Here is a 19,914-nt window from a genome sequence, read left to right as displayed (position 1 = left end):
CCCTTAAATTGGGCGCCGCGCCCCGCCCCGCCGGTGACGTCATGCGGGAACGGCGCGGAGCCAATGAGCGCGCGGGGGCGGGGCGGGCCAGGGCATTGTGTCCCGCTCGGGGGGCGTGGCCAGGCGCGGGGGGCGCGGCCGGGGCGTGGCCGGCGGGAGCGGTCAGGGCGCGCCGCCGCCGCCCCGCTCCGGTGCTGACAGCGGGGACAAAGGCGCCGAGCGCCGCGATGGGGCGGCCAAGCCGGGCCGGGCCGCCCACGTGTGAACCGTGGAACCTCCCTGCGGCCCCCGTCCCACCCTTCGCCCTCCCGCGGCCGCCGCCGCCGCAGCCTTTTGTTCCCCGTGAAGCGCAGCCTTCCCTGCCGCAGCAGCGGGCGTTGCCGTCGGGGGGGAACCCCGCGGCTCCCCCGCCCCCCCCGCCAGTGTCTCCGTTCACACGGTGCTAGCGGGAGACTCCCTCCCCCGTGGAGGCACCGTGCGCCCGCCGGCATCACCAGGCGCCCGTGGTTGCCGCCCGTGTGCCCGCACAAGCCCGTACCGGCGATCAGGAGCCCCGCGCCCTGACCCGGTTTATCCACCCTCGGCACTACGCGGGTGAGCTTCCCTCCAGCACGGGCTGTGCGCTGATCCTGTCCGCCAGCCCTGCCTGCCCTCGAGCGTTCCCCGCCTGCCTCGCCTCGGTGCCCAGCTCGGCTTCTCTTTCTATGCCTAAAAAGGTCGGATTTGGTCCGAAGCTGAGCCAGGAGCCGCTCTCCAGCCAAGGGCGCTGCTCCGCGCTGTGCCCCGTCCGGCCGCAGCCACCAGCGACCCGCCAGCAGACAGACAATGGCGCGGGGGCTGCTGCACAGGGCCGGGGGCTGGAGGGGGGAGGTTCCCTCAGCTCTGCAGCAAGCGGCTCCCGCTCCTCGTCGCTTCGTTGCGGATTTACAGATGCTGAGGGATGAAGAAAGGAAGGGAGGGGGGAGCAGGAGAGGGTTGAACATGTGGTCCCCGGAGATGATTTCTTGTCCCTCACTTTATTTTTGAGCAGCCCCGTGCGTCACCGCGGGCATTACAGCGGTGGCGGGACGGGGGCCGTGGCAGCGGGCAGGGCACGGCACTTGCCCGCGCCGCCGGAGGAGGAGGAGGTCGCAGGGAGGAAGAGCAGGGGCAGGGCGGCACGGCTCGCGCCGTGCCCTGTGCCCTTCGGGACGGTCAGCCCGGCGTGTCCGCTCCTTCTCGGCATCGCCTGATTCTCACCACGGTCTCGGTGTGCGTGTGCAGCGGAGGGAGGGCGCGGCTCCCTCGGGAGGCTGCTCCGAGCCACCGATAGCCCGACAGGCTCCCCGTAGCCAGCGCCAGGCGGGACTCCACTAAACCCCCTTTTAGTGACCCACTAGATGAGGCTACTTCGTCTATTCTACACTTCAGTTACTCTAGACGTGCAAATTAAAGCACATCACCATTTTCAACCCATATTTCTTCGATATATTTCTTCTTCTTTCCCACTCCTTTGTTCTACACACGTGCCGATGTCCCTAATCTCTCTAACCTGGTTTATGCAGATCGATAACCTTGCATATGGATTACTCCAGATCTGATTTTACTTTCTTCCAAGGCAATCTTCGGCACAACCCGGTTTCCTCTGATTGATATGCCAACGCATCCACACCTTTCTTTTGTTTGCCTTATGGTGAGAAGGCATCCCATTTCCAAAAGGCGTGCTAGAAAATACAGCCTCATGTTTGTTTCTTCAGTAGTGATTTTGAGAAAAATTAATCTGATCATTTGCAGTCCCTGTGAAATCTGTTTTTACTGGCCCAAGCCAGGAACAATTTAATTATTTGGTTGACTACACTTCACAAACAATGTGTAGCTGTAATTCCAAGCGAACGGTTTTTTTGTGGCATGCTAACTGCATAATCAACATCCCCATCTATAATTATTTGTTCAAGAATAGCTTGCAGATTAGCAGCTCCAGGGGACCACTGACCGCTCCAGGTAATGATTCAAATTAATGCCAGCCTTTCCCATGGCTGCGGGTGTGCTCCTGAAAACCCTGTCACAGCAGAGCTGGTGCAAAATACAGGTACTCTGACTCTTTGATACTATTATTTCCAAGTATCCTGCCTGTTGTACACTGCAGATTAGTTTTTTACGAGGAGAATAACAGACATTTCGGTGTGAAGGGGAGTAGCTGATTTTACACATCCTCCATACCTACGCTAAGCTCATTCCTAACAGCTTGAGGCTTCAAAGGAAGCCATTTTAAAATCCAATTCAAGGAAAACAGATTATTAACAGTGGAGGAAAGAAACCCCCCCCAATAGCTTTGCCTTAAAATAAACTAATACACCTCTTCGAAGCAGGGGGGATTCAAGTATATCTACTGTATAGAACTTGTTGAGACTGTAAGAAAAATAGGTGAAATGTTTATTTTTAAAATAAATAGCTGCTTTTCAGAGGGATGAGAGAGGAAACCCAAGTCAGCTTTTCTGCAGCCCCTAGACCAGACTCCTTAGAGGTGAGTGCAGCCGTTCAAGTCACTTCGGGAGACTTCAGACAAAGTCCTTTTTAATTCTAAGGTGAATGTTTGGGACCGAGGGTTCCTCAAAGGTTCGGCACAGCTCGTTGTGAATGACTTGCAGGGAAATGAAGTGTTCAGCTGTTGGCTGCCCGTGCCTCTCTCCCCCCTCTCTGGCTCTGCCTCACACTGCTGTGTCTGTCAGCACAGCCCCTGCCCCAGCGCCGGGGCCGGCCCTGGCTGGGCTCCTCCATCCCCATATCCCTGGCAACCGCCCCCCCGCCCGGCAGGGAGAAAAAAAGGAACAACAAAAAAAGAGCCTGCAACATTTTCACTCGCCAGGCTGATTTCCCAGGGTGTAAAAGCACTGAGGGTAGGGGACTGCGGGAACGGCGGGAACGGCGGCAGGGCGGATGAAATGTCAGCTTGCAAGGTTGTTCACAGTCGTTCTCGATATTAGAGAGGAGGAATAAGACAATCTCAGTCAAGAGTTCTTGTAATGAAACGCAGAGGATCAACCCAGTTTTATCTAATATGTGCTCTCCACATAGCTCCCTTTTGTGGTTCCCATCCTCCCACTACAAGGTTGGGTGTGATCACCGTCAGAGCCTCTGTCTTACGCTATTGAAGGGGGCACGGATTAAACAAAGTCCTGGTTTCCTTGCTAGATGCAGAAGGTTGCAAAAGCCAGCTAACAAAAGCCCAAGAGAAAGACTTAGTAATTTTAATTTATAATAGAAAATATGTGCTTTTGTGGGATGTGCTGCAGCATAGATTGTGGGTCATTAGAACGTTTTTTCTAAAAAGAAACTTGGACCTGTCCCATGGCTCAGCATCACATTTCATGGAGATCCCACTCCTTGTCTGTGGCTGCTCTCAGAAGGATGGAAATTCCTTACAGACCTTGAAGTTATGCCCAAACTCCTACGAGAAGCACCTAGACCTTCTGTATATTGAGGGAAAGGATGCTGTATTATACAAAAATTAGAAGTTTGGACTCTCATAAGTTGAAGTCTTAGACCATAGACCAAGCTGGACATCTAGAGTGGCTCATTAGGTCATTTAGGGAAAACCAATATTTTGCTCCTCGGCGTGAATCATTGTAACTCAGCAGAGGGTCAGTGAGGGGTGGGCTGGGAGGACACTGCCTACATTTGAGAGGAACTCAGGGTGGTGCAGGTGGAGAAGGAACATTTTGCAAACAAAATTTTGTTGAGTATCTCCGTTTCCATGTGTCTTCATGGTTTTGCAGACAAGTTGCAGGTTGTGTCAGTGGCTGGAGCCACCTGTGCCAGCTGCTGGGAAAGGACAAGGCTGGTCATAGCCACAGCTCTGTGCTGTGACCCTCATTACCCATGCTCCCAACAAAACCCCTGGCTGTAACATAGCTCAGCTGCACTGCCTGGACCCAAACTCCTGAGAAAATTGCTAAGCTGTGGGAAAGTCAGCAGCACAGCCCCCTGCCTAACAAGAAAAGGTACAGATGCAGGCAGAGAGAAGATTATAAGAACATGATCATCAGTGGCTGAAGGACAGGGTAGAATCAACACCAGCATGGAAAGCTGAGAGGCAGCAGAAAACTGCAATGCATCAACAGTGAGGGGTGCGTTCATGGGAGCAGCAAAGTCCAGCCCTCTTCCTTCTGCCTGTAGCTGCCTGGCCAGCACACCAGAGTCTGTTTCTGCCCATCAGTGCTTTGCTTAAACCCCACAGCTCATCAAGGCCAAGCTGCCTTCAGACCTCAGTACCCAGGGTTAATGCCAATGTGTCCCAATGAGACGTGCACAGGGAGATCCAGGACTGGAGAGTGAGGGGTGGTTACACTGTCAGCAGTGGCCCCCACCATCCTGTCTGCTGGGTGGGCTCTGATCACCCAACAAGCCCAGTGAGTGAGGTCTGGGCTGTATTCACAGCCCTCATGTCCCCCCAGGGGAGCAGGGTCACCCCCACAGTGCTGCCATACTTGCCAGCAGGGCCCAGGGCCAGGGCAGCTGCCCCATAGCCCCTGCCAGTGCTGCCCATCCTGGCCCATCCCTGGCCTCATCCCTGCTGAGGCCAGGAACTTCTGGTGCATCTTCCCCACAATGGGCTTCAGCCAGATTGCAAGATAATTTTTTTTTCTCTATCACTGCTGCTACAAGTCATTGTTCCTAGCAAATAGTTAAAACTCTGTGAATGTTTAATTTTTTTCTGAGAGCACCTGTGTGCTCACCAATTCCTCTTTATTACAGAACGTAAGGATTCCTTTCACAAAACAAAAGCTGGAGCAAGGCTGTCAGCCAGAACCCCACTCAGTACTCTCAGAAAGGAAACCCCCCAGCCTCAGCTTAAGGACTCTCACTGCAGCACTTTGTCAGCAAAAATTACAGCAGTAAGAAGCCCCAGAGGAGGCTCTAAAGGACATCCCAGGACCACATGACACCTTTCATGTGCATAGTGCCACATATTGTGCACTTGGTTTCCCATAGCACATAATGGACTTGTGTCAGTGCTATTTCCTGGTTCATCTCATTCACACTAAGGCTGGTGGGTATGCCCCCATATAAGGAAATTATAATATTAATAATAATAATTCAAGCATCTATAAAGTCTTCAAGAATATATAATACCTGGGAATATAAACTACAGAAGTGCAAAAGAGAGATGAAAAATGGTTTCTCTAATTACTAAATGATGAGAAGCAAAGAGCAGGTAAGAAGAGGCAAAGGGCAGTTTGCCTACTACTGGGTGAGAGTGTTGATGAGAAATTGATCTGCTCTCTAATAAATCCGCTTGCCTGGCCCCAAACGTGGCAAGATGTTGAATGGACACTGGGGTCCCTGAACCAATGATGGTAAAGCATTTTGATTCCTGTGTGCTCTGCTTGCCCGGCATAAATATTAATAAGGTTCCAGCCTCAGTACTGTTGCTGATGCAGCTGTTTCTACATTCATGTGGAACAAATTCAGTAAATGCAAAAGAGCAAGGCATGAAAGAAAATATTCACTTGCTTGTCTGAATTATTCTTGAAATCTGGTCTTGTTCCTTTCTTTCATAAGGAGGATTTTTTTTTGGGGTGTGTGTGTGTATGTTCGGGCTCAAGTAAAATGGGACAAATTTGCACAATTTGAGGATCTTGTTGCAAATGGCAGTGTCAGAGGGTAGAAACGCTGGCAAGACTGTCATTTGCAGCCATCAGGTCAGAATCTGGAAGTGCAGCACACAGGAGCCACATGCCCAGCAAATACTCCTTTTTTGTTTCGACTCTCCTCGGTTAAAAAAAAATTTCTTCCACCCCAACGACTCATCCTTGAAACCCCGATAGCAACACGCTGCCCTGCATTAGTACTAAGTCTAATTTCTACTGAATCCGTTGCCTCCCTCGACCAGCTCGGATTTGGTATGTTAGGGAAGCAGGAGCCTTTGAAACCGGTTTGAACAAAGAAATTTTTTTCAAGGTCTTCTGCCACCACCCTGCTCTCTCCTCCCTGCAGTTACATTGCGGCTGGCAGCGCTGCTTGCTGTACGAAAGAGTGTGCTTGTCAACTCGTTAACACTTTTCTTTTTGCCTTTGCTAAAGGCATGATCGTGCAAATTAATCGTAAAGACCTCATCAAGCAGCTGCGTTGGCCTCTCAGGTGCCTCTGAGGCTATTTTCAGAAGAGTGGAGAGAAAAGAAATCTGATTTTGAAGGCTAAAAAAAATTGGTCCCCCAGATCACTCATATGTGCATTAAATATCTGTCTTACTGGCAAAGAAAATGACTGAGCGATGTCTCTCTCCCTGGCACCAGTTGCTGTCCGGTGCTGGGCTGGAGGGAGATGATCTGGGTGTGAGGAGCTCGCAGCTGACAAAAGCAGGGTTTGGGGGAGCTGTGTAGGGCTGGGCTGTGCTGTCAGTGCAGCAGTACAGCCGTTCTCCTGATGGCAGGATTTACACAAAGGCTTTGATCGTCTGGCTTATTAAAGCTGGAAGCATCCTCACCAAGACAGCACCGTTTCCATCCCTTCCTTCCCCTTGTGCTTTAAGGAATCCCTGCGCTGGAGCTGCAGTGATGAGGAAAAGGCAGCAAAATTGGGGTGTGGTGACAGAGGACAACAGCGCCAGTACTGACATTGTCACTCGGGACCATCCGTGAAGGTGATTGACAGGCGCTTGTAGGGGAGTGTCAACCTGTGCTTGCAGATTTGCCTTTGCAGGTTTTAAGGGCTGAGGCCTCACTTTGGCACAGGTGGGGATGCAGGTAGGTAAGCAGACCATCCAGCACCGCCTCTGAGCACACACTGCAGCATTTTACACAATGGCCAAGTGAGGTTCATCATTACAAGGTTTATCTTCTCCTCGCAGGAGCAGGTAGTTTTTCAATTGATTTGTGTAGAGGCTGGCTCAGATTCTGAATGCATTTAAAAAAAGATATCACTTCCAAATGGCATGAATTCCTTTCTCCTGCTCTCTCCTCCCATTTTCCCATTTACGGGTCTTCACAGGATTTAGGGATATACTTTTCACCAATTTGTGTTTGCCTCACAAGAAACATTTAACTTCATGTACACAGATCTTTCAATCCTGAGGAAGAATCCACCCCAGGACACTGAAATAGCAGCAACAGTGCCTGGCACCAGCTTTTTCAAACACAAAAGCAGAAAAGGGACATAATTTCTCATGCTTTCTGAGAGGCAGCAGAGAAGGATATTTTTCAGCTTCTGTTCAAGGGTGTGACACAGACTTTTTGAAGATGCAGTTTCAGCCTCTTGGAATTGTACTTTGAAAATGCAGTAAAGGTACTGATAACATTTTCCTAGGGTGATGTGTTCTGACAGCCAAACTATTCTGTCTGTTCTGTTGTCATGCAAATAGGGAACACCCCCATCTTTGGCTACTAGTGTGAATTATTATTTTAAATGTTTTTTAACTCAGGAATTTGGAAACAGGTCACTAAAATGATGTTTGGGAAAGCCATGTCCTGTGTAATCACCAATAACACCAGATACACTGATGGGGTGTCAAACAGTAGCTGTTTGATATCCTTGTGCTAGGAAATAAAATACACACCAGCTCTAAATCATGATTTTCAAGAACTGTACTAGGAACTTGGAGATCCTGGCCAAAGCAGCCATATCCTTATGGATCAGGTGACATTTTCTGCTCTCTAGTAATGTATAAATGATTCTTTGAAATATTTACTCTTTTGGCTAAAACACTCTGTTCAACAGAGCAGGAAGGAAAAGCCAAGAGAAAAAACTGGATTGAGCTGAGGAACTTCTGAGTGAAGACTGGGAGGCTGCTAAGGGACAATGCCAGGTCTGTTAGCTTCCTGCCTTGCTCAGGGAAGAGGATGGAAAATAATCAAAGCTGGTTTTGTACAGTTAGTTTTGCTTGCTTGCAAATGGAAAAATGAAAAGGCCATGGCATCACTTTAAAGAGTAATGAAAGGGAGTGGCTGTTTGGAGAACCAGACTGAGAGGCAGGCCCTTGCTGGCATGCTGGAGAATGGGACAAGCCATACACAGGCACATCCAGTTGGACCTGCAGGTTAAGGGAAAATGGAAATCCTGGCATCAGCAGAAGGAAAGTACCCAGAGGGGTGGGGAAGAGACCAGAAGTGCAGCAAGTTCCATAACCATGGCAACAGCAAACTATCTGTCAAAAAAAGGAATTTCATTCCACTCCCAAAGCAGCCTGAATCTCGGTCAAACCTTTGTTTATGTGGCTGCCGGTGCTGCATGTTGAATCAGTAATTTCCATGGCTATGAACGTGACTCTCTGTCACATTCAGCCTGAGCAGACAAGTGAGCTCTTGAGTCTGCAGCAGACCGATGTTCCCTCTGGTTAAAGAACACCACATACTCTCTGCACTGGCCTGGCACTGGTCTAGGTGACCCAAGGACAGAAAAATATCAGGATCCACCAGGTGTCTCGTATGTCACATAAGATCTAGAAATTGAATTGAGCAATATCAAGGAAAATATTTTTCAGTACTATCTCATGGGTTTTTTTTCCTTCTCAGCCTTTCAAAAAGTCAGTTCCATTAGCCTTTCACACCTGTGCCCTTCCTGTCAGGTCACAGGTGTGTAATTACCCCATTGCTCCTGTAGAACTCGCTACAGCTGCTGACATCTATGCAGGGGAGGTGGTGTTGTTAAGATTCTTTGGGATTCTCCACCATGAAGTGGTCTATCTGCATACCAAATATGATTTCCAGTTGACTGCATAAATCTCTTGTCCCCAAGGGGAGCAATGAGTCACTCTGTGTTAGTGCCTCCCGTCCAGCAGCTACAAAACCATGTGTCTGAAATGCTCCAGCAGATCTAAGGCAAGGTCCTCCAATGACTCATATGACAATGAAAGGAAACTGTCTGATTTGATAACAGCAGAAATGTAGGCTGGGCTCACAAAGGTCCTTACAAGCTGTGTGTCACAGGGAGCTGTGTTCAGCTGCAGGGAGATAGGCAACAATTATTGTACTCTTCTAGTCTGCAGAGGAGTGAAATAAAACAGGGTAGAAGAGACTGGCAGGAGGCCACTGGGTCAGTCGGGCACAAAACCTAACAGACATGATTTCTAATCAAACACACTGTGCAGAGGATCCCAACCGACAGAGAATTGCTGTGCCACTTGCATTCCAGGCTTCATCCCACATGTATGGAAATCCTAACAGCTGAGGTTACAAACCCCAGAAAAAACCCCAAAACCATTACCTTAAGTCTTTTGGAAATCAGGAACTTAATTTCCTTGTAGCAGTGCCTGCCTAGGTACCAGCATGTGTGATGAGGAGGTGTTGTAGCAGTTCTGCTAACACTGTCATAGCAGCTGCTGCAGATGTGGAATTGCTTGTACATCTATATTTTGCATCTGCTTACTAGTGCTTTTCAGAGAGGGCTGGCTTTGATAGTGCTTTAGATTGCAAGATTCACAGCATGAACTTAGTGTAGTTCCCTTGCAGATCTCTTAAACTGATTTTCATACAAGTTCACAAGTCTGATTCCCCCATTTTCTGCAACTTTTTTGGAAGTTCCAGCCTGGATTCTCTTTCCATCTCTTTTTCTGAGACTACAACTCAGGCTGATCAACACTTGACAAAGAGTTTTGAGTCCTCAGGTTACCCCTGTGGCCATGGTTAGATGATTCAGGAGCAACTTCCTATCACAGCTAACCAACAACCCATGCCAGGACCCTGACTCATCCTCAGAGGCACGAGAAAGAAAGACTGGGCCAGCCCCACCTTAAATTGGTTTAGATGGCCACAGCCTTACAACCACGGTAACACTAAAGTGTAAGGAAAGACACTTCTCCCTTTCTTACTTGCCTGATTCTGCCCTCCATGATGACAGCACAAGTTTTTGAGCAGTGGGACAACAATCTACATCAGAGGATGGATCCAGCTGAGAAAAATCATTCAATGTCAGAAAAAAAAAAAAAAAAAAAAAAAAGGAAGTATTTTTTCCAGATCCTCAGGTGCCTTGATGTAGAGGGAGAGAAAAGAGCCCCTCAGCCATCTGATGCCACTGATGGAAGTCTACCTACAATGAGCATCCAAGCCTCAAATAAAGTAGATCCCTGGAAGCCTGGGACTGCAGCACAGCTACCACAGCAGCAGCCTGGTGTCATGGAGCCTTAACAGAACAGTTGGAAGGTTTTGCTTGGCTTTATCAAGAGTAATTTACTCCTCTGCAGAAGGATAGCAAATCAAGAAAATTAGAACACCCTAGGCATCAACAGGAGGTTCACTGACACACACTAATGGTTACCTGCCTTCTCACATGTCAGATTCACTCTTTATTCATGCAGGAGCCAAAGCACTGAATACATTTTGGAATCAGAAAAAATTGCTGCTCTCAGTGATATCCCAGTTCATAACTATGCTTTATGGGTCTCGACTCCACAGTTACCAGGAAGATTTACTCCTCACTTAAAACTCTACTGTAGGGGAGATGATGATCAGTAAAAATCAAGATTTAGGATCTAATGATTCTTAGGGGCAACCTAACTTTTGGAGAAGAACAAGGTAGATAGAAGTACCTCTAAATCCTAAATACCTTTAAATCACTTATATACCTTTAAATCACCCTTCCCAGAGCTTGGATCTTACCTGAGCAGGAACACATATGCATCCATATAAACAGGCAGTGCTTTTGCCAAGGTGTGTTTGCTTTATCATTATTTTTTTCCTCTCCAGTGTGTCTACTACTACACCTGAGGCTGATTGCAGCCTCATACCTAACAAACGAGGCAGACTTATGGGTGCTGCTTTCAAGGCCACAGGAAAAAAAGATGAGCATTTTAAAGGAAATGTAAGAGGGTCCATACAGGTATAGAGTGCTTTTCCCTCTTATTTTGTAGGGATTCTCATGACCTTGCAGTGTGGTAATAAAGAAATTCATTTCACACTTGATGGTCTGGTTCTGCACAGCTCTACTCACACACCTGCACTTCAAATAAAATGCTTAACCAGCATTTTAGTCACTAGATGGATGTTTTTCCTTTTCTGAGCTTAAACAAGGATTTTGCATGATTTACAGAGAGCAGCTGCATTTCACAGAAAAGCATTGAATACACGGAACTGCTAACAAGCAGAGGAGCCCTGTGACTTACTTTTAGAGGTCTGCAGGGTTTAGGATAAGGGAAGTTACAGGCACTTTGGACAAGACTCCTGGTGAGAAGAGGAACAGATCACAGCATGATGAAATAGGGGCAGTTCCCTGTAGGGAGAAGCAAGTCAGGAGACAGCCTCAGAAGCAATACCAGACATTTGCACCTGATGCGGAAAGAGCAGTGAAGAAAACTCTTACTTCAGTCCAGCAGATGACTTTAACAAAGGTTCAGCACACAAGGAGGCCCAACCTTCTACTTTGTGGGAAGACACACTGAGCTAGAAATTTGTTAGAACAGATCCTCCACTAGGACTCCATTGCAGAAGCCAACTCTAACCCAGCATAGCAAAGAAACTGGCTCTAAACACTTAGAGGAGGATTTGCCTGCATGAATAAATCTGTCTGCAAAGCTATGCAATGCCTTACCTTTCACCCTTGCCTTCTTTCAAGGCAATGGAAACCAGGCAAGAGAGGTTCCTTCTCTCTCAAAAGAGAGACCTAAAGCAGCTCAGGTGAACTGTGCGCTAATATTTCCTCTTCTCTCCACTGATCAAACAAGCCTGGGGCACATTCCTCCATCACCTGCAGGTGTCTAACCAGAGGAATCTCACCACCACCACCTGTGTGGCTCCCAGCAGACATTTTATCCTGTTCCTAGAATTTAATTTTTGCAATGCTCCTGGCTCCCGGGTGTTTTAGCTGGCAGGCCTGCCTACCCAGCTGCAGAGTGAACCTGCAGCTGCAATGAGCAGAGTGCATATAGCCAACACTCTCTCCCTTCCAAGGTGGCTTTTGTCACCTATTTTCCTGTCTGATTTCACAGCTGCCACAGGCAAAGTGTCAGTTTGCAACAGGCTGTGGGGACAGGTTTTTGAGCCCCAACACAATTACCAGCTTCTGCAGTACCTCACTTTGTGGGAGGCCAGCCCACATGGCGGGAAAGGGTCGGGACTGGCTGGACCAGCACAAGCCTGATGCTGTTTCAGCAGCGAGGCAGGGGACAGACATAGTGGGGGCCCGACACCATACATCCCATAATGCTTTGTGCAAGAAGCAAGTGACAAATGTAGGGCAGGAGGGTGGCGTGCGACCCCCCCTTCTCTCCAAGCTGATCCTGTGCCATGGGATGTCGGGGTATGGCAGCTGAGCCGGGCTTAGCTGCCTCCCGGGATTTAGTGTCAGTGCAGCAGCATGGGCAGAAATTAGCACAGGGCTGAGGATTTTTTTTTGGCAGATGCCAGGAGAACTGGAGCGGCTCAGGGAAGAAAAGTGATGAAGGGTTCTTTCCCCTCCACCCATTTCTTCAATGGGAAAATGAAATCTTACCATTTAGAAATGGAAATGTTGATTTCCAGCGGTATGTAGGAAACCGGAGGCAGAGGAAATGCTCATAAAAAGCCAACCTGCACCTTTAACGTGCTTGTTCTTTGTGCAGCGATGATTGCCCTGCCGGTGGCGTGAAGATACATGTTTCCAATTGAAAAGGGCCCACGGCCATCGGGGAGCCGACAATATTCTTATCAGCAACAGACGGTACACTTACTGAAATCCTCTCCAGTAATGACCGACTTTGCTGTGCTGCGGCGGAAAGAGCGATGAGCACAGAATTCACACCCAAAGTAGGGCTTTTAATTATTCACGGCTCCATATTCTCCAGAGCTATGCAAACCCGAATCACTTGCTTTGTAGATCCCCGATGCCGAAAACCTCCACAGCTGAATGAAGCCAAGGTCGCTGTGACCTTCCTCCCCCTTCCCGAGGCTGCACAGGGAAGGCTGAACCCTTTCCCTTTCGTCTGAAACCCCGGGGCTCCTCTCGGGTGACTCCCCGGAGCCATCGGTGTGCCAGGCGCACACGCAGGGGTTCACCTGCCACCTAGCGGGGTTCCCCCATTCCTGCGGCTGCCTCGCGTTATCCCTCTGCCGGGCGGGCGGCGCGGCAGAGCGCGGGGAGGCGGGAGCCGCGGGAAGCCGTGCACGGAACGGGGGCTCACCGGGGCTGCGGCTGTGTTCCCACACAGGGGGTGTGCCTGCGCACCGGGAGGGCGCTGTGTCTTTTGAGATGGGAGAGGAATAGTGGGAAACGGAGGGGGTGCGCACCGACCGGGGAGAGTGAGAGTTCGGGGGGTAGGGGGCACGGAGGGGGCGCTCCCGGGGGGCTGTACCCGGGCGTGTTCGTGCTGGCGGGGTCTGTGCACGGACGGAGGGGAGGCTCGGGGAGGGGCGCGCACGGAGCGGGGTGCGGGCACCGGTGTGCGTGTCCGTGTGCGGGTGTTCCCTGGGGGAGTGGGAAGCGTGCAAGCCCCGGCAGCCGGACGGGGCGGGCGGCAGCGCAGGGCCGGTGCCGGGGGCGGTGCCTCCCGGCGGGGCGGGCACGGCGGAGCGGAGCGAGCACCGCCTTCCCGGGGCCGCGGGGCGGGCCGAGTCCGGCCTCCCGCTCGGGCCTTGCGTGCTCGGGCCTGGCCACGCCGGGAGAAGCGGCGATGGAGGCGGCGGGCGGCGGCGGAGCGGCGGGCGGCATCGCCCTGCACGACTTCAGCGGGCAGCTGGGCGAGCAGCGGGTGCACTTCCACGCCATGCGGCTGCGGGACTCGCTCTTCCTCTGGGTGGGCGCCGCTCCCGCCCTGGCCAGCCTGGCCGTCGCCATGTGCAGCCCCCGTGTGAGTGTCGCCCGCCCCCGGAGCCCCGCGGCGCTGAGGGCTGGCCCCGCCGCCTCTGCCCCGCGCTGCCGGGACTAAGCCGTGCCCTGTGCTGTGCTCCGCTTGCAGGACAGCATCCCTGTGGCCGCCTCGCTCCTGGGGGACCCCTCGGACACCGCCTCCTCCTGCCTGGCGCAGCGCTTGGGTAGGTGCGGGGGCGCGCTGCGGGGGCGCGCTGCGCGGAGCCGCCTCCCGCCGGGAGCGCGCGGGTCGGGAGCGGGCCGGGCCTCTCTGGGGGCCCTGAGCCGCCAGCCCGGCCCAGGGGGTGCACAGGGATGCGGTGCTCGCTGCCCCAGCCGCAGAGCCGGCACTGCTGCGGGTTCTGGCAGCTTCCATCCAATCCACCGAGTCACTTTTATTTTCCCATCCGTGTACGAGTCTGCGGTACCTGAGTCAGCGGCCTTGGGCACGCTATGCCCTACCAAAGTGAATTATTTGCTGTCCTTATCCTGGCTTTGGGTGCGAGGCAGGGGCAGCACATGCTGCACCTGTCGAGTGGGGTTTCAAGTGACCTGCTCTCTGTAAAGCTGTGACACTGCCGAGGTGGCCGTCATGCCAGGCATGTGCACTTTACCTGAAGATGAAGCCAACCTTCATCACATCTCGCACCTTTTAGCCCCCACATTCCAAGAAGTTCTGGCCTGGGAAGCCCAGGGTTGTCTCACAGATGCCTGGGCTTGATCTGACTGACCCACATGGGCACTGCTGGGGATGCTTCCTTTTCCATCATGTGCAGTGTGCTACAGCTGCTGCAGTAGCTGAAATCCTGAATCTTAACAACAGCTTGCAAACTCCCATGTCCATACTAAAAAGATGAAAAATACACGGCCTAGTACATCCTAGCACCTTCTCAGCTCTGAGAGCTGTGTCATGCTGGTTACTCATCATCACCCACCAGTGGCCGATGCAGCACCAGCTGGTGAACTGCTGAGGTGCTTGTTACCCAGTTTTAGAAACAACATGCTGAGCTGCTCTGCTCAGTCTCACCTTACTTCCTCTGTTTCAGATGGAAAGGCCACAGAATTATTAATGATCTGTGTGCTGATCTCCATTTCAGACAGTGTGTCCTGAGTTTGTATTGTCAGGCACTTTCATGAATCTACAACACTTTCTTCTCCATGGCCTCATATAAAAAAGGGTTGCTCACAAGACTAATCTTTGAAAAATGGTGTTAGCATCTTTTCTTCTTCACAATAACTTCTGTATGAAAGTAAGAGACTGTTTTAGTTGACCCTGGTGGCACAATTTTCTCTACACACTGAATTCAATCCATTCCACCTCAAGTAATAATTTTATAGGGTACTATATAACACAGCTTCTTTATGTGTAATTAGTGCCTTATCCTTAGGAAGTCAGTAAAAATGTAATCAGAGAGGATTTATTTGGGATAAAGTATAATAGTTTATTCCACTTTCCATTTGATGTCCTTGTCACTCATTTCTTCTGAACCTTGCTCTAATCCTGTGTGTAGCATTGCAGCTCGGCTGACAGCTCTAAATTATCTTAGTGATTGCCATACTCCTTTTGGTTTGTTTTTTTTGTACGTATGCTTGCTGTCTCTCTTAAAGGATTTATTACATGTTTCATAGCTGAAGTTCATAGTAACTTGCCATTTCTTCCATTAGCTCTCTCGGTGTTCCAGGACAGAGGCTGCCTGACTTGCCTGACTTTTCTCCTAGTGAGTTGTCTCAGTTTTGCTGCCTTTTTTTCTTATCCTTTTCTATTTTTTTCTTAAGGTGCTTTTATTATTTACATTCCTAATTTCCCATACTTTGTTACTGAGAACTGATACGGTTGCTCAGTACTGGTCTATAGGTTACTCTTTGTCCTTGGACTATAATGCACCTTCCTATTTTCTTTTTCTTTGAACGCTTTAGGTGTCTTTTGTTATTTCATCTTAAATTTCTGAGCCAGTTGTGGCCCAGATAGGCTTTTGGTCCATGTTCCTCTGTATCCATGACATCTATCCACTGGGTTGCAGGTTTCCTTGCCAGTCAGCTCCTTTCATATTATTTTTATATACTGTTCTTATTATTTTTATATACTGTGATCCTGGTTAAGGTATATTATTTTGAGAATGACTTTCTCCTTTGAACCAAAGGTGAAAAAGGTCTATAAGTCTATCATACACTTATGGGTTTGAATAATTGTGCTTGCTCTTTACTTGAGCTTCAGGGAAAAGAAATACATCTTTTTGAAATCTCACACCATAGTCTTTAGGCTGGCTTTGACAGACCAGCAATTTAGGTCAACTCATGGTCACTTAGTCCAAATTTATTTATTTATTCATCTATTTTTTAAAATTTATTTATCCTAAGACCAGTGGATCTGCAAGATCATCAACAAGCATCCCTTATCTTTGTTTCACAAAGTGCTTGGTAAGGAAATCTGTGCTTCACCTCAGCTAGAAATACCCATCTTTGCTGTTATTGGTGTTTAGTTTTTCTCCGGGAATTTAAATCCCTGTTATACCCACACAATCTGTAATAGCAGAGATCCTATTCACAGCCAAGTCTGACTTGTACTTCCAAGGTAGCTGTTTTAACCATCCTGACATGTGGTAACCTTCAGGCAGGCAGTTTTTCTCTCCTTTCCTCCCCCCACCATTTTTTCTGTGCAGTTTCTTGTCTCCACAGGCAGTAGCAGGAGCAGCATGCAGTGCCATTTGCACATAGCTATTTCTATTTCTTACAATTGCCAGTCGCATTCCATCATCTGCCAAGTGTTCCTGCAATGCCAGGTTTCCTGTCCTCGAGCAGGAGTTTCAGTGCTGCTATGCAGCACAGTGCACACATTTTCCTTTTTTTTCCTGGATAGTTTGGTAGGGGTCCTAGCCACACAGCTGCATTTTGTGTGTTGGCTCTATCTCCTTCCTTATTTCTGATTTTTTTTCTGTTGCTGAAGACACGTGTACTTAATTCTTATTCCTCTTTCTACATATATCTATTTATATCTGCTTTTATGAGGTGCAGGGACTGTTTCCCACCACCCTGCGTGATCACTTTGGCACAAGATGTGTCTCACTAGTCAATAAACCTGAATCCTAAGAAAGTTTCATGTAGAATACTGGAGGCCAATTCTTGAGAAAGTCCTTGTCCATTAGTGCCTCCCTCATGTACATATCCTGAAATCACAGTGCTTTGGGCTGCAAAGTATTGATTAGTGCAACGTCTTCAATCTTCCTTTTGTAGGGACTGGCAGACTCTTGGTGAAAATCACCTCAACCTTTTCTTTGAGTATTTCTCAGCTGGGCACTGGTCACTTTCATCACATCTTTTCCAGCATAAATAGTCTACAAACTCATGTCTAACATTTGTCCAGCCTCTTCTGCTCCTGCTGGGCTCCTCTTCAAGCTTTGGTTTGGGTCTTTGCTCAGTACACGAAGTTGTAGGAGCAGATCTGTGCTGCTGTAGTTTCTCCTGGAACTCAGCACATCCCGGACGATGGCTGTCAAAGGTGATTTTCCTCCACTTTGAAGAGCCAGTGGAACAGGGGTTATTACCCAAGCTGCATGGGAAGCAGACCTGCTGGAGGGCTTTTTAGGTAAGCCTTGTCCTTTGCAGTTTTTGCTTTGCTCTGAAGCTGCAGATGGTCTTCCACAGAGGCATGAGATGTGCCCTCTTTTGTCCTTTCCGCAGGAGTGCACGTGTCTGGCTGAATCCTCAGGAAGCAGGGACAGAAAAGGTCCCCCTGCCCCTCAGAGCTGGGACAGAGCCTTGGGAGCAGAGGCCTTGGCACAGGCAGCCCAGAGAGACTCCCAGATTCACACTGTTCCTGGGAACTGGAACAGCATCCCAGAGACTCTATAGGCAAACATAATTAACAAGTTGAGTTTTGACACTGCAGTGCACTCTGTAGTTTTGTTAGCTGGGATAATGGCATTAATGAGTTCAGAATTAGCATTGCATTCATTTAGGCCATGATGATGAAGCACTAGTGCTTACAAAACATGCTGCTTTGTACCTCAGAAATCTAGTGCCAGGTGCTAATTTTTGCAATCAGAGCACCACGCTGCATTATCTCAGCATTTTGTAGTGCCAAGTCTTAAAAGGCAAATGAATCCTTGCATTTCAGAAGCAGCTCTACTTACTGAGTCAGGAAGCTGGTAACCTATTAGGATACAAAATAATAAAAAAATAATTTGCATAATGAAAATGCCTTAAAGGAGTTGTTTAACTACATTTTATACATGCATATGTGTGGGTTTCTGTATTTAACTATTTGGTTTCCTATTTAGAAAGGATTAAAATCTTAGAAGTCCGAGTGTCTCTATTTCGAAGTGTTAAAAATTCAGATGACATTTTTGAATATTCAGCTGAACAGTCTGATTTGTGTCTGGGGTCATTAGCTCCCAGCTCATTCCCGGACAAGAATATCTCGTGACCCAAATACTATTTTTTGTCTTCTATTTTACACAACTCAATTTAAATTTAGTGCCTATTTTCCCTCTATAGTGCTTACATTTTTCAAAAAGTTTAGCTTCAGTAATATATAAGGAGAGCCACAAATTTGCTGTATTACCATGGTAAAATCTAAGTAGGATGGCATTTTATTTATAAAACACTTCTTGGTGTTATCTCTTCTACTCTGATAATTAAATCTTCTTGTCCCACTGGACAGTTTTTTTTGTCACTGTTAATTAGCTCTGTCATGGAAGGCAGCTCTTAATTTTGTAGCACCTCTCTCTAGGTACTTGTCATTACAGTAGCCTGGAACTTGTGCTTGGCTTCATCATGTTCAGCAAAGGCTCTCCAGCCTCTTGGAGCATTCATGGACACTGTATGAAAAAAGGTTAATGGAAACAAAATTGATAGCAAGCTTAGACAGAACTGGTGCATAGCTTTTTGGGGCCTATTAAGGCTTATGAACCTTTTAAGGTTCATTAAAAAACCAGAACTTAATTAATTTGGGCCCAATGACTTTCTTGGGCACTTTCCCTCTAATGTTTTACAAACTTTGAGTTTCAGTGCTAAGAGTCCAGTGCTAAGAGTCTGTGGTGTCAATTACAATGTAAGATGCTTAAGATGTGTCCAAAAATCCACTACAAGCTCTGCAAGGCTCTCCAGTGGCTAGTGGTGTCTTGTGTCAGGTCAAAAACTAGTTGACAGTCACCAGTATTATATTGTTCACTTCTGTGATGTGCAAAATCTTGCCCTGCTCCCCAGTGGTCAGGGACTTTTCTGCTTTTCATTTATAACTGCACCCAGCACAGCGAGAGTGGAGAACATCTTAGAAATCTGCATGATGTGGCTTTTTTAGAGGCTTGATCAAATACCATAATCACTTTTATATATGAGTAAACTCTGGCTGACTATTCTGTTTTGTGTTTTAGCCAGCAAGACCAAAAAGCAGATATTTGTCAGCTACAATCTTCAAAACACAGACAGCAATTTCACCTTACTCATAGAAAACAGGATCAAAGAAGAAATGACAGCTTTTCCAGACAAGTTCTGATTGTGCATCATTGTAAAAGAAGACGAAGGTTTTGTTTCAGAAAACTTACTTCAATTTTCACACTGACATTAAGTTAGTATATTTCTTTTATATTATTTTGATTGAATTTGTGGTTGTTATTAAATACAGATACACTTGACTAGGATTTTCTTTTTTTTCAAATAGAATCTGAATTTTCAAAGCATTTTTTTTTTTGCTATCCTGCCAAGTAGGATAGCAAATGGATGCTGCAATGGATGAACATGATTGAAAAAGTGCATGTGGTGTGTGGCCTCTACACAGTACTGGGATCTGATGGCGAATCAGTTCCAAATGCTATCTGTACAATTAATCTAATTAATTATGTGTGTAATTAATAATGCTGTGTACTAGCACTGAACATAGTATAGCAGCTTTTAGTGTTCAAATAAAGAAACCCCACATTTTTGTATGGTAAAGCTGTGACATGAGTGTTACTTTTGTCCTTTTAGCCCCTCTTGGTTATAGTACTGGTGCTAAACAATGGATTTCCTCCCATCCCTTGGGCACTCAGAACATGAGAAGGATTTCACAAACGCTTATTTATGCATCCCTGAGGACTACATAGAAGGAAAAAGCACAAGCCAAGTTCTGGAGCAATAGATAAAGCTGTCAGGCTGCTAGAAGAGCATCACATGTAAATTGAGCATATACATAAAATCAGAGAGGTC

At 48.1% G+C, this 19,914-nt stretch overlaps 1 protein-coding gene across 1 annotated transcript; it reads left to right on the top strand.

Annotated features, from left to right (window-relative positions):
• The first annotated feature begins 13,398 nt into the window (after positions 1-13,398).
• PSMG4 (proteasome assembly chaperone 4) lies at positions 13,399-19,662 on the top strand. Its single transcript, XM_071452806.1, has 3 exons — positions 13,399-13,732; positions 13,841-13,916; positions 19,104-19,662. The coding sequence occupies exons 1-3, from the start codon at positions 13,556-13,558 to the stop codon at positions 19,223-19,225; spliced, it is 375 nt and encodes a 124-aa protein (XP_071308907.1). The 5' UTR covers positions 13,399-13,555; the 3' UTR covers positions 19,226-19,662.
• The last annotated feature ends 252 nt before the right edge of the window (positions 19,663-19,914 follow it).

The sequence above is a fragment of the Agelaius tricolor genome, unplaced genomic scaffold (assembly GCF_023055355.1).
Source record: "Agelaius tricolor isolate 1412-34295 unplaced genomic scaffold, bAgeTri1.0.p SCAF_2, whole genome shotgun sequence".
In the NCBI taxonomy this organism is placed as follows: domain Eukaryota; kingdom Metazoa; phylum Chordata; class Aves; order Passeriformes; family Icteridae; genus Agelaius; species Agelaius tricolor.
This window is presented reverse-complemented; position numbering and strand designations above follow the sequence as displayed.